This window comes from Poromitra crassiceps (genome assembly GCF_964638095.1).
Source record: "Poromitra crassiceps genome assembly, chromosome: 5".
NCBI classification, from domain to species: Eukaryota; Metazoa; Chordata; class Actinopteri; order Beryciformes; family Melamphaidae; genus Poromitra; species Poromitra crassiceps.
Window position 1 is genome coordinate 54,313,796 of NC_139642.1, and position 15,000 is coordinate 54,328,795.

The window sequence follows — 15,000 nt, forward strand, 5'->3', positions numbered from 1 at the left end:
TCTCCTCCCCTCCCCTCTCTTCCCCTCTCCTCTCCTCTCCTCCCCTCTCCTCTCCTCTCCTCCACTCCACTCTCCTCTCCTCTCTTCCACTCTCCTCTCCTCTCCTCTCCTCCACTCTCCTCTCCCTCCACCCATTCCACCAGTCTGTATTTCTTCCCTCTGCCTCCCAAACTCGTTCGCAGGTCAAAGAAAGCCCACTCTCTCCATCCCCATCCTCCTCTCCTTTCTTCCCTTCATGCTCTGTCTCCATTCATCCATCTATCTTCCCCTTCATCTCTTCCCTATCCTTCACTCTATTCACATGATTATTCTCTACCTGACCCAGACAAAAGTGTTTCTGCTTTACTGTGTTTGTGTGTGTGTGTGTGTGTGTGTGTGTGTGTGTGTGTGTGTGTGTGTGTGTGTGTGTGTGTGTGTGTGTGTGTGTGTGAGTGTGAGGGAGATAGAGAGAGAGAGAGAAGAGAGAGAGAGAGGAGAGAGAGAGAGAGAGAGAGAGAGGGGGGAGATATGAGATGATGTCTGTGCACGTATAGAGCAGCGTCTGGCCTTGGAGGGATGATGGCTGCTGATAAAGCGGTGCGAGACTCTTCCACATTCCTTCACAATGAGTGAGGCTGTAAAGGGCAAATGGATGCTGCAAGTCACCTTCAGGCACATCTGTGCCGTACAAAACGCTTCTACGCACACTTACTATAGACACATCCAATTCTACCTTACAGCCACAAACACACGGGCACGTGCTCGCACACAAACACATAATGTGTATATTATATACACACATACATACAGGAAGACATACATGCTTGAAAATGCAGGCATAAGTGCTTGAATACACACACTCGGACGCACGGACGCACACACACACACACACACACACACACACACACACACACACACACACACACACACACACACACACACAGAGATAATTAATGGCGGTGGCGAAGCCCCCTCAGCTGTGGGAGAGTAAATTGCTTTTTCACCCTCCACAGATTTCAGCCCGCGCTCGTTATGTTGATCATGCCAGAGCCGCTCACAGAAGCACAAACTGTCTGCTACAGACACATGCCCCCCGCCCCCCCCCACACACACTCATGAACACACACACACACACACACACACACACACACTCATGAACACACACACACACACACACACACACACACACACACACACACACGGTATGTACACACACAATGCATGAGCACACAAGAGCTGCTGCACGTCCGGCCTGCATCTTCCTACAGAGCATGACTAAGTGAGGAGCGTGTGTGTTTGCTTTGTGTGCACAGATGATTTGGATATTTTGCCCACGTCTGCATGAAATCTATACGGTATCTTAATCAGCATCGTGCACTTGCGTTCACTATTCACACTCAGAGTGTGTGTGTGTGTGTGTGTGTGTGTCTGTGTGTGTGTGTGTGTGTGTGTGTGTGTGTGTGTGTTTCTATGTGGGTATATATGAGTGCTTGTATAATTGCAATTTATGTGTGTGAATGGGTCAGTGGGTGAAGCCATTCCAGGTCTACTCTAGTCCAGTGGTTCTCAAATGTTTTCATGTCAAGGACAAGGTCCCCTAAACTGACACAAATTAGACCACGGACTAGGGCTGTCACTTTTCATTCGAAATTCGAATGCAACTTTGAATGTGGGGGAGGGGTTCGTGTTCGATATGTAAATTGACTGTTCGATTTTTTTTTTTTTTTTTTTTTTATGAACCAAAATTAACCAACTGCTGCTTGCTGGTAATGTTATTCCCATGTCAGAAAAAGTCTCCAGATTTGTCGCGTTAGTCTCTTCTGAGAGATTGTCTCCAGGGTCTGAAAAGTTGTCTCGAGTTGGATGCAGCCAAGTTTGTGAGGCAGTGTTGTGACTGTGAGCGTCCAAGCTAACACGTCGGGCTGATGCCCGGTGGCCTGCAGTGGGTTGCACCAGCTGTGCGTAAGTGAAATAGTTACAACGTAGGCATAAGTTAGAACTTAAAATGTACACCTACGTCTTACTAGGTGTAAAGTCCTCCGTAAAATAGCAGTTGGCACGGATTGCAACTTGGCACCGTGGCGCATCGTTGTTTTGCGTCCGCAACGCGCTCTCCGTGATAAATTACACCCTTTGATATTTATGACTCACGCTTTTGTTTCCCACAAGCTGCAGCACTGCATACAAATTAAAATAACCGCAACAATTTAGTGAGGCAGGATGGTGGTATAGCCTACAATACTGATGAAGAGCTCACAGATAAACGTTAACAGTAATATGAACCTAAACGAACGTTACTCAATAACGTTCTCATTTGATTAGTGTTGATGAAATATGAAAGCACTAATTTGCGGTGGGCAACATGTCCTGTTTTCACTCCACTTACTTAAACAACCATAAATAAACACCGTTTCCACCGTGCTTTTCACTGATTGGTCACAGATACTGTACACGTCATTGTCTGCGACACTATTTTGGTTAGTATGGACTTTAGGGTCTACTAGTTAAGATGTACCTTACGTCTCCGTGGTGCAACCAAACAAAGACACAACTTTAGTGTCAAACTAACTAGTTTGAACGTAGCAGTTAGTGTGGACTTTACACCCTAACTTAAGACAGAACTTACGTTCAGCTGGTGCAACAGGCTGCTGGACTGGGGGAAAAAAAAAAAAAATTAATTAACCAAAAAACTTCGAATATATTCTAACGAATTTCGGGCAATTAAAGTTTGTTCGAATTTTATTTTGGGAAAAAGTGACAGCCCTACCACGGACCCCCATTTGATAAGATGTTGTCCCAGGGTCCCCTACTTGATACGATTTCTGATTTTAGATATTTTATTACAGATAAAGTATGAAACCATGACCAAAATAGTCATACATTCTTGTCATTGTGTTACTTATGAATGGAATTAGAGCGAAAATAAATGACCCCCCTTTTGGCTGGGGACCCCCTGGAACCCCCTCAAGGACCCCTGGGGGTCCCCGGACCCCCATTTGAGAAGCACTGCTCTAGTCTACTCCACTCCACTGTCCTCTCCCTATAAGAGACTCCAGTCCGGTCAGCTCCACTATCCTGCAATTATCGATTCTTCTTTTACTATTTCTTTCGCTTTATTATAGCAGAAGGGTGAGAGAGACATGTGACAAAGGTGCCCGCCTGGATTCCAACCCGTGATGTCACAGTTTTGTGGTGCGTGATCTCCGCTCGGTTCTACTCGAATCATGAATGGAAATGTGTGAGAATCTTAGTTCATCCAATTATATGCAAAATCTCTTCTGATACAAAATCCTCCTCCAAAGATCTTGGCATTATCTTCAGTTCAGCCCTCAAGTTTGACAAACCAATAACCTTGGGTAGTCAAAGCCAGCTCCTCTCAGCTCAGGGCCATCTCCCAAATTAAAACCTTTATCTCTGGTCAAGATCTGGAGAAAGTAATGATCTCCTCCCACCTGGATTATTGTAACTTCCTTTTCACTCTCATTAGTCACTCTGGTCCTTGTCCCCGCCTACAGCTAGTATAGAACACTGCTGCTGGGCTTTTGACTGGCTCCAGGAAAAAGAGATAACATCACCTCCATCCTTGCTTCAGAATTAGCTTTAAGATTCTGTTTTTAATCGTGATGAAGGCTTTGAATGGGCTGGCGCCCCCTGGTGCCTTCTCACATATCCGGCCGCCTACTGTACTTCTCTACTCAACCCTTTGCACCCTGATTTCAACAGTCGCAGGGGCAGGACAGACGGGTCGGAAGCTCATCTGACAGAGACCTAATGACTCCGTGGTAAGATGACCCTCTTCTTGTGGTGAGAGAGGAGAGCATCTGCTCAGTCTAGGATAGAGAATCCCCCTCTTGGCTGTTCTAGAGTCTCGGCTGCAGCTCGGACAGCAGAACAGCCTCACACACCACATTAGATTGTCTCCGCCATTGACAAAATAAAATCTCATCTTGACTCTTTAGATTTGGAGCCTGCATGACATGCTTTTGAATGCACAGTATCAGTGTTGGGCAAGTTACTGAAAATTGGTAATTAGTTACAGTTACTAGTTACTTCTTTCAAAAAGCAATTGAATTACTTTAAAGTTACTAGTTACTTCAAAGTAATTAGTTACTAGGGAAAGTTACTTTTGCGTTACTTTTAAAAGTGTGCTTCGATTGTTATTAATGCACACATTATGTTAGTGTTGCTGTGCCACAGTGTGGCATTGAACTTTCACTTATTGGGGAGGCTTATAGCCTATCAAGGTCATTAGCCTCTGGGGCTCTGGCTGCAGCTCTCTCCCCGGACTAGGTCTGATGATCAGAAACCGGGTAATCCTCTGACATTGTCCGTTATTTTCATGTCCTAAAGTAACTAGTAACTAGCCCAGTTACTATTGTAGTAACTGTAACTGAGTTACCAAATTTGAAAAACAATTAGTTAGATTACTAGTTACTGCAAGAAGTAGTTAAGTTACAGTAACTAGTTACTTAGTAACTCTTTTTGACACTAGTTACTTAGTAACTAGTTACTCCCAACACTGCACAGTATATACAGTACTGTATGTGTGTGATGCGTTGCGCTGTGTATTTTGTGCATGTGTATGATGGGTTGTATGAATTACTATCTGATCTATCGATTGCATTGTATTTTTCTGTTTCTATTCTTATGTTTATGTTTATTTATTTATTTATACACATTTCTACACACAAACACACATTAATCAACATGTATGTAAATGTGCCAGTGTTAGCCAGCTGGCTAATTTTCAAATGCAGTCATTTTGGCAAGATGTATAAAAATTATATACAAAGTCAATAAAATCTTGTTCTTGGACTTACCATAAAATTTCAAATAAACGGCTGGGCGTTTATTTACCAAAAATAGTTTCCAGACCCGGCGTTTATACGAGACCGGCGTCTATTTGGGATCAGCGTTTAATTCTTTTTGACACTTTTTTCCAAAGCGACTTCATCAGCTCAGCCTTTAATGGGAATAAGTAGCGTTTGACGCAATCACGTGAGTGAGTAGTGTGTCAGGAAGTCCTTACCCGGAAGAACTCTTTAGTAGAGCCAGAGTCCAGCGTCCCATAGGCGATCTCTGTCTGTTTGGCCAGGTCCTCGGCACTCTCTATGGGGGAGACCATCCTCTCCACAGTGAGGAAGGCAGCCAGGTTGGCTGTGTAGGAGGAGATGATGATGAGGGTGAAGAACCACCACACACCGCCAACGATACGCCCTGACAGAGACCTGCAGAGATTAGACGAGATTATGGGAAGAAGAAGCAGAAGAAGAAACGGCGGGGAGAAAAGAAAACACAATTAAAGTTAGTTCCTGGATATAAGAGATTATGCAGCACTACATTTGCAAGGGATTTCAGGCACCACCGGCATGACCGTGGAAATGACAGCATCGCCAAAGTAATTATCTTTCAACCTTCAAAGCAATTCAACACAAACAATAACAACAACATGAAACAGATTGTAATCTGGGCGCACCTCCATCCCTCTCTATCTCTTTCTTTACTCTTTATCTGCCTATTGTGAATGTGAATGGGAGCAAGAAGTGGCTGGCATGCTCCATTGTTTCCATTGAGTTCAGAGGAGGAGAGCGAGCAGGGATGAGCGTGAGGGCGAGAGAGAGGAGCAGAGACAGGAAGTAGTCGGACAACGTTGAGACTTTTTCCTTTAATGCAGCTACAAAGACGGAGTGAGAAAGACAAACGTAACAAAACACATCAAAGGGCGAGGGCCATCATATTCAAAGAAAATGATAAAGCAATCCTGCGTATTTGGCTTTTCTCTTTGTCAAGTGAACCCCTTTTCCTGTCGGGCAAAAAAACAAAACGCGCAAAAAATCAGTCAAAAGGAAAGTTCACACTAACATTCCTACCTACATGGCACATGTGATCCATTTAGAGAGAACTGTACTTCCTCACAGCCACTGACTCAACAATTCCAGGGAACATGAAAGACTTTCACTTTGAAACAAGACTGGCTCTTCTTGGAAACATTTCACGTGCAGTAGACTAATGGAGACTGCACGGAAATAATGAACATTTTTCTCTGAGAGGGTACATTAATTGTTTTATCTATTTAGTTTAGTTTATTTAATTTATCCAAATTATTTCATTACATTTTAACTATTGAACGCAATAAGAAAAGAGTACTAACAATACCTTCCAGTTCATGCTGACCTCATAGTGTAAATATAAATACACTCATAAAGTTGTAAGACATAATTTAAATATCTCCCCCCCCCCCCCCCCCCCCAAAAAAAAAACCCCACCAACAACAACAACAACTTAATAATCTGCAAATTAAATGTGTATACTTTGATTTGCTGTCTCGGTCTACATTATAGACAAACAGACTTAGCAAAGAATAGGTTAATATGGGGGGTTACCACATCTTTCTGCACACTACTATGAAGCCCACTATAAGAGTCCTGTGAAGATGACAGATGTTCACGTGATAATCTTTTAGAGTGTGCAGGTTCTTAGACAGATGTTTATGTGAAGGCAGTGATAAGAGTTATTTTTAGAATGTGCAGGTTCTTAGACAGATGTTTATGTGAAGGCAATGATAAGAGTTATTTTTAGCGTGTGCAGGGTCTTAGACAGCATCTGAAGGCAGTGATGAATAAAGTTTATTTCGCGCCACATCACAAAAAAACAAACAAACATGCGAAACAAAACAAACATACGATGCTGGCCGAAAAGGTTAGGGCTGAAGCTATAAGCTTGTAAATGCCCTAACCCAGTTCATCTTATAAATTACAAACTTTCCATATGGTCTAATTACAAAAAAACAAACGAACAAATTAACAAAAACAGCAAGCAATTTTTTTTTTTTTTTTTTTTTTTTTTAAGCATTTGATCTATACGTCATATATACATTTTTAGTAGGGGTGGGAGAAAAAATCGATTCACCTAAGTATCGCGATTTTTAATGTCACGATTTTTTGGATCGATCTTTTATTCCAGAATCGATAATCGCAAATTAAAAAAAAAAAAAATTTTTTTTTTTTTTTTTTTTTTTTTTTTTGGTGCTTGCAGTCAGGCCACTCACTGAACAGCAGGCTAGGCGCCGCCTACTGGTTTACTAGTGGTTTTATTACTTTATTAGTTAGTCTGAAGTAATAATTACACTTCAGGGTTAAAGTGGGTGCATCTCATTGTAAAATTGGACTTCAAACGGCCCAAATCTGGCTTCAAACGGCCCAAATTTCACGCGCGTTGGCCCATATCGGCCTGGCCTGCTTGGTATCTAATGCCCGGCCTGAATTATGATCCCAGTCCGCCCCTGTTTTTAACTATATCGCCCAGCCCTACTCATGATATATAATATACAGTCTCTAGTGTATGATTCAACTTTTCCCATGTTCTAATCTAGTGTAAAAAAGCAAACAAACTGAAAAAATAAAAGAAAAAAATAAACAAAAATCGCAATAAATCGTAATATCGAATCGCAATAATCGTAGAATCGCAATAATCGTGAATCGCAATATATATCGAATCGGCACCAAAGTATCGTGATAGTATCGAATCGGGAGATAAGTGAATCGGCACAGCCCTAATTTTTAGCATTTGAACTATACATCATCGAAAGACAGTTAACCATCAGTTCTATATTTCTCCAGTATAAAGTGTTTCAACTTTCTCTTAAAATGAACAATATTTTTGCTTTCCTTTAACTCCTCCGGTAAACCATTCCACAACTTCACTCCACAGACAGAAATGCACATGCTTTTCTTAGTGGTGTGCACAATCGGCTGTTTTAAATTAAATCTCCCTCTTAAGTTATATCCCCCTTCTCTATCATTGAACATTTTTTGGATGTTGTTTGGCAGTAGATTTTGTGTTGCTTTAAACACTATTTGTGCAGTTTTGAAATCCACTAGATCCCTAAATTTCAATGTCTGTGACTTTAAAAATAAGTCATTGGTGTGTTCATAATAGCCTACATTGTTCACTATTCTAATTGCTCTTTTTTGCATGGTGCTTATTGTCTGAAGTGTGCTCTTGTAGGTATTTCCCCACACCTCCACACAGTAGATTAGATATGGTAGAATGAGAGTGCAGTACAGTGTATACAGTGATTTATGGTTCAGAACGTGCCTCGTTTTACCCAGTAACCCCACACTCCTTGCTAATTTGGACCTGACATAGCTGACATGGGGTTTCCAGCTGAAGTTGTGGTCGATTATGACGCCCAGGAATATGTTCTCATATACTCTTTCTAAACTAACACTATCTATTTTTAATTCCACCGGTGCCTTCAAATGTATGTTACGATTTCCAAAAACCATGAATAAGTGATAAGATAGTTATTTTTAGCGTGTGCAGGGTCTTAGACAGCATGTGAAGGCAGTGATAAGAGTTAGTGATAAGAGTTATTTTTAGCCTGTGCAGGTTCTTAGACAGCATGTGAAGGCAGTGATAAGAGTTATTTTTAGCGTGTGCAGGTTCTTAGACAGCATGTGAAGGCAGTGATAAGAGTTATTTTTAGCGTGTGCAGGGTCTTAGACAGCATGTGAAGGCAGTGATAAGAGTTATTTTTAGCCTGTGCAGGGTCTTAGACAGCATGTGAAGGTAGTGATAAGAGTTATTTTTAGCATGTGCAGGGTCTTAGACAGCATGTGAAGGCAGTGATAAGAGTTAGTGATAAGAGTTATTTTTAGCCTGTGCAGGTTCTTAGACAGCATGTGAAGGCAGTGATAAGAGTTATTTTTAGCGTGTGCAGGGTCTTAGACAGCATGTGAAGGCAGTGATAAGAGTTATTTTTAGCATGTGCAGGTTCTTAGACAGCATGTGAAGGTAGTGATAAGAGTTATTTTTAGCGTGTGCAGGGTCTTAGACAGCATGTGAAGGCAGTGATAAGAGTTATTTTTAGCGTGTGCAGGGTCTTAGACAGCATGTGAAGGTAGTGATAAGAGTTATTTTTAGCGTGTGCAGGGTCTTAGACAGCATGTGAAGGTAGTGATAAGAGTTATTTTTAGCGTGTGCAGGGTCTTAGACAGCATGTGAAGGTAGTGATAAGAGTTATTTTTAGCGTGTGCAGGGTCTTAGACAGCATGTGAAGGCAGTGATAAGAGTTATTTTTAGCATGTGCAGGTTCTTAGACAGCATGTGAAGGCAGTGATAAGAGTTATTTTTAGCCTGTGCAGGTTCTTAAACAGCATGTGAAGGCAGTGATAAGAGTTATTTTTAGCCTGTGCAGGTTCTTAGACAGCATGTGAAGGTAGTGATAAGAGTTATTTTTAGCGTGTGCAGGGTCTTAGACAGCATGTGAAGGCAGTGATAAGAGTTAGTGATAAGAGTTATTTTTAGCCTGTGCAGGTTCTTAGACAGCATGTGAAGGCAGTGATAAGAGTTATTTTTAGCGTGTGCAGGTTCTTAGACAGCATGTGAAGGCAGTGATAAGAGTTATTTTTAGCATGTGCAGGTTCTTAGACAGCATGTGAAGGCAGTGATAAGAGTTATTTTTAGCATGTGCAGGTTCTTAGACAGCATGTGAAGGCAGTGATAAGAGTTATTTTTAGCCTGTGCAGGGTCTTAGACAGCATGTGAAGGCAGTGATAAGAGTTATTTTTAGCGTGTGCAGGTTCTTAGACAGCGTGTGAAGGCAGTGATAAGAGTTATTTTTAGCGTGTGCAGGTTCTTAGACAGCGTGTGAAGGTAGTGATAAGAGTTATTTTTAGCGTGTGCAGGTTCTTAGACAGCATGTGAAGGTAGTGATAAGAGTTATTTTTAGCCTGTGCAGGTTCTTAGACAGCATGTGAAGGCAGTGATAAGAGTTATTTTTAGCGTGTGCAGGGTCTTAGACAGCATGTGAAGGCAGTGATAAGAGTTATTTTTAGCATGTGCAGGTTCTTAGACAGCATGTGAAGGTAGTGATAAGAGTTATTTTTAGCGTGTGCAGGGTCTTAGACAGCATGTGAAGGCAGTGATAAGAGTTATTTTTAGCGTGTGCAGGGTCTTAGACAGCATGTGAAGGTAGTGATAAGAGTTATTTTTAGCGTGTGCAGGGTCTTAGACAGCATGTGAAGGTAGTGATAAGAGTTATTTTTAGCGTGTGCAGGGTCTTAGACAGCATGTGAAGGTAGTGATAAGAGTTATTTTTAGCGTGTGCAGGGTCTTAGACAGCATGTGAAGGCAGTGATAAGAGTTATTTTTAGCATGTGCAGGTTCTTAGACAGCATGTGAAGGCAGTGATAAGAGTTATTTTTAGCCTGTGCAGGTTCTTAAACAGCATGTGAAGGCAGTGATAAGAGTTATTTTTAGCCTGTGCAGGTTCTTAGACAGCATGTGAAGGTAGTGATAAGAGTTATTTTTAGCGTGTGCAGGGTCTTAGACAGCATGTGAAGGTAGTGATAAGAGTTATTTTTAGCCTGTGCAGGTTCTTAGACAGCATGTGAAGGCAGTGATAAGAGTTATTTTTAGCGTGTGCAGGTTCTTAGACAGCATGTGAAGGCAGTGATAAGAGTTATTTTTAGCCTGTGCAGGTTCTTAGACAGCATGTGAAGGTAGTGATAATAGTTATTTTTAGCCTGTGCAGGGTCTTAGACAGCATGTGAAGGCAGTAATAAGAGTTATTTTTAGCGTGTGCAGGTTCTTAGACAGCATGTGAAGGCAGTAATAAGAGTTATTTTTAGCGTGTGCAGGTTCTTAGACAGCGTGCACCAGAGGGAGGAGTGAGAGGCTGAGAGGTGCAGTGACGCCTGACTCAGCATAAATTGTCACCTTTAGGAGCAGCTCTGCATTCATTCTCCTGCTGTTGAAAAGCCAGCTCACATGCAGCTTAATCCTAACACACAAATATGAATTGATAGTGCGTGCCCTCGAGGCATCGATCTGTTTATCTGAATTAATGACAGCCGCATGATACAGTGAGAGAGATTCTCCAGAGGGAGAGATTGCGTTTGGTGTTGTACTTATTAGCTCGACAATGGAGACGAGTGTTTAACTGACTGTAAGTTGGACTGGCGGAGGAAGGTGTGCACTCATGATGCTGTTAGTTCAAATTTAAAAAGCATACCGACAAGAAGGCTCCAAGGCTCTCAATGAACAGCTTCAAGCATTCATTTCACAAGCTGTTAGCAACCCAATGTTGTCGCTGATGACGGAGATGATATAATGCTAATAATATGATTAAAGACGATGATTTCAATGATGATGCTAACGCTGTTTCTTTTACATTTTTGTTGAGGATAATAATGATGATGACGACGATGATGATGGTGGTGAGGAGGAAGAGGAGGGTGTGTGTGGATGATGAGTATTCAGAAACTCATTTATACACGATCCGGTCTCCCAGAGAGGCCAACGAGGGCGTGTGATCTGATTGGTTAGCTGGTAAACGAGCTGTGGCAGTGTTCTAATCTAATGTGATGGAGTGAGCGTGGGATTTAAATGGATAAGAGAAAGAGAGAGATGAATGAAAGCAAGCCGAGGCAAAAGCGAACGAGGGAGGGTGGAGACAGAGAGTCAGAGATGGAGAGATTGTTCAAGAGGGAAATGCAATGCTAAAGAAACGACAAGCAAACACATAAAGCCACTGTGTGTCTACAATAAATCATAAAGGGATAGTTTGGATGGTTTGCTGTGGGGTTGTATGAGGTACTTGTCAGCAGTCAGTGTACTACATGCAGTAGAATGCAGCCGGTGCGGTGCCGGCCGGAGACCGGCTGGGTCAGGCAAGTACATGTAGTGTAGAGCTGTCTGCTGCTGAGTGTGAACAAGGTCACGAGCAAAAATGTAAAAAAAACAAACAACAGGAGAAAAACAACACATAAAATGCTTCCAAACTGCTCACCTGGCGTAATGTCTCCACAAGCCCTAAGTTGACTTGAAAAGACGTCATTGACACCCTGCTTGTATAGCTGAAATATAGCCGTGTGGTTGTGCAGCTGGAACAGCCGTTGCACGTCTTGCTCGAGCACCTGCGGCTCCTGAGTAGATCTCAGCTCAAAACACGCTGTTGATGTCTTTTCATCTCAGCTTGCCATTACAATGCCATTATCTGTAAACTGCCCTCTTTTTTTTGACAGCACTCCACTTTTGCAGCAATGCCTGTAACAGTCTAAGATCACAAAATCATAAAATTCTTCTTAAAGTTCACATAATTTGAGCTCTTTTTGGTGAAAAAGAGATTTAGAATCTGAATGGGACTTCCTGGTTAAAAATAAAGGCAAAATAAAATAAATTAAAGTAGGTAGACATTGTAGTTTGATTGTTTCGATATCTGGAAGGTAAAAGAAAAAAGGAAATATAGAGAGCCGCAGGAATGAGTCGGGAAGTATACTTCCGGGTTCTTCAGTGGAAATGACAGTTTTTTTTTTTTAACGCTTCAAAAGGCATAAAAGTTATTCACGTTTGTGAAGAGTATCATGCTGAACCCACATTCGCGTTTCCATAAACGTTTGTTAACCACAGACCTTATTTTATACATTTAAGTGAAATCCCCATTCTAAAACCCCATAGACTTTTCCACTGAAGAACCAAATGGCAGCGATTTCTGTACAATAGTACTCTATGAATACACTGTACCAGAGAGATGAATCTGTTCTGTGCTGAGGCATGATTTGTTTAAGGCCAATCAGGAATGCATATCAGTGGTAGACACCAAACTGTGTTTCTATCTCCACGTTGTTCTAAGTAAGATATATCTGTCTGACAGATCCCTCAGGTCTATTATTACATCCACAGCAGTACATGATCACACAATATGTCACGCTGAGCGCATCAACTGATAACTCAACACATACAGTTTTAGAACACCTTCATTAGAACGGTGATGATTGCTTTGGACACTCCTGCAGTTATCTGAAATGAATCAGCACCATCGCAGCCAATCAGAACTCATCCAGGCCCATGTTAAAATAGAAGTGAAAGAAGTGGTTGAAACATATAGAAGGCAGAACTCTTCTGTTTTAATTGGTTTTATTGATGCCTCCAAGGCTTTTGATCGAGCGAACCATCAGAAACTGTTTTTAAAATTGAGTCGAAGAGGTGTGCCTGGCAGTATAACACGTATCGTGGCGTACTGGTATGCCAACCAGAACATGCAGGTGCAACGGGGGAAATAGAGTCTCCACCCCCAATGGGGTGGTAATGGGGTGAGGCAGGGGGGGTTACTCTCCCCAGATCTTTTTAATCTGTACATGGATGATCTATCTGACCAGCTAAGACACTGTAGGACTGGTTGTATGATTGGCAACACCGTGGTAAACCATCTTATGTATGCTGACGATTTGGCAATTTCCCCCACTAGTAGTGCTGGGTTTCAACAGTTACTGAATATTTGTTCCATCTATGTGGTGTCAAATTTGATGTCAAATACAATGCTAAAAAGAGTGTTGTTATGATTTGTAGAACTAAAGTTTTGTATTTGTCAGAGAATGTTCTATCTGATAAAACAAAATATCTGGGTCACTTTATTACAGATAAAATGTCTGATGATGATGACATGTATAGACAGCGGCGTATGTTATATGCTCAGTAACATGTTGGTAAGGAAATTTCACTCTTGTTCTGATGTTGTAAAGATGAATCTATTTAGGGCCTACTGTACCCCTATTTACACTGCCCCCTTGTGGGTTAAGTATAAAAAAAGCTAGCCTCCTCAATCTTCAGGTCGCTTACAATGACTGTATGAGGATATTGCTGAAAAAACCCAGGTGGAGTAGTGCAAGTGAACTGTTTTGTAATGCAGGTGTCAGCACTTTTCAAGCGCTCTTAAGAAATTTGATGCACAAATGTATTTGTCGTCTGAATGTTTCTCAGAATTCCATTATCATGCTGCTGACCAATCCTGGTATCAGTGCTGTGAGATACCAATCACAGATGTGGAATTTAACTCAGTAAATAATTTTACTGAGTTTTTGTGTGTTCTTTTAATTGTTCATGTCTGTTTTTCTATGGACCTTGTGTATGCTAATAAAGTTGATTGATCGATTGAATACTTATCAGCTGGATTTGTAACCATGACGATATGAGTATAATATTGGTCAATTTAGGCACTAGGAAATCCTCAATGCTTTTTTTAAAAGACACATTATAGGATGTATTGTAAATGCATGTTTTATTGCACATAAGCACGTACGTAAAGCGCAAATTATGCTTGGGTGAAATCGCCGGCGCTGACTGCGCCGAGGGGGTCGCCGCAGCTGGGCGTCCTATTGGCGCAGCTCGGCGTAGGGGGCGTGCAGCTCCTCGAAATTGTGACTCCGTGGCGTCAACTCCTTGTTGTGAGGAATGAGGAAATGTTATTTCCTCATTTAACAGTGCTTGTCCCTCATCTAGCAAAGCCTTCTGCAGGCTCACCGGAATGAGTTTTGAAATGGAGGGACACCGCCATGATTGCAAGTTCTTGGTAAACGACACGATAACGTTTTGGACGTGTTTTGGACGAGTTACGTTCGAGTATGCACAGTCTCACTGTCGCCGCTCATCGGCGGCAAGGCTCCAAGTCGAGGCTGCGGAGAACCTTGTCAGCGCCTTAAGGCATCCTGCCTGCAGGCAGGATTAGGAGGGGAAATCCACATCATGGTCTATCATCAGGTCTATGAACATATTCATATTGACCAACACTAAGTTACAATGTAACATTATAGGTCTATGAACATATTAATATTGACCAACACTAAGTTACAATGTAACATTATAGGTCTATGAACATATTAATATTTACCAACACTAAGTTACAATGTAACATTATAGTAGCATTTTTTTGACATTTCTGGGACCGACCGACTGATCAACTGTGACTTGAGTGACTTTTGGCCTGCTACCTGCTGGTCACAGATAAAAAGGTGCTATGAGAAAGTGTTTTTCTCTCTAAACATGAAACTATCATGATTTGTGTGACGATCTATAGCCTGTCTGGCACTGGCGCCGGAACAAGGGGGACATGGGGACATTTTGTCCCCCTTAAAATTTGGTCCCCCTAAAAAAAAAAAAAATTTTTTTTTTTTTTTTTTTTTTAATCTGAGGGGGCAACTGCCCCTGACGCTTAGAGCCCACTTTACACTGTTTACACAG

At 41.7% G+C, this 15,000-nt stretch overlaps 1 protein-coding gene across 2 annotated transcripts in view; it reads right to left on the reverse strand.

Annotated features, from left to right (window-relative positions):
- gria4a (glutamate receptor, ionotropic, AMPA 4a) overlaps positions 1-15,000 on the reverse strand; it is a gene marked incomplete at both ends in the record, with an annotated part of 168,574 nt that overhangs the window by 16,305 nt on the left and 137,269 nt on the right. For both annotated transcript variants that reach the window (XM_083637609.1, XM_083637608.1), the window contains one exon: positions 5,009-5,207. In XM_083637609.1, coding sequence (XP_083493735.1) covers positions 5,009-5,207 — 199 coding nt within the window. The remainder of the gene's footprint in view (positions 1-5,008; positions 5,208-15,000) is intronic.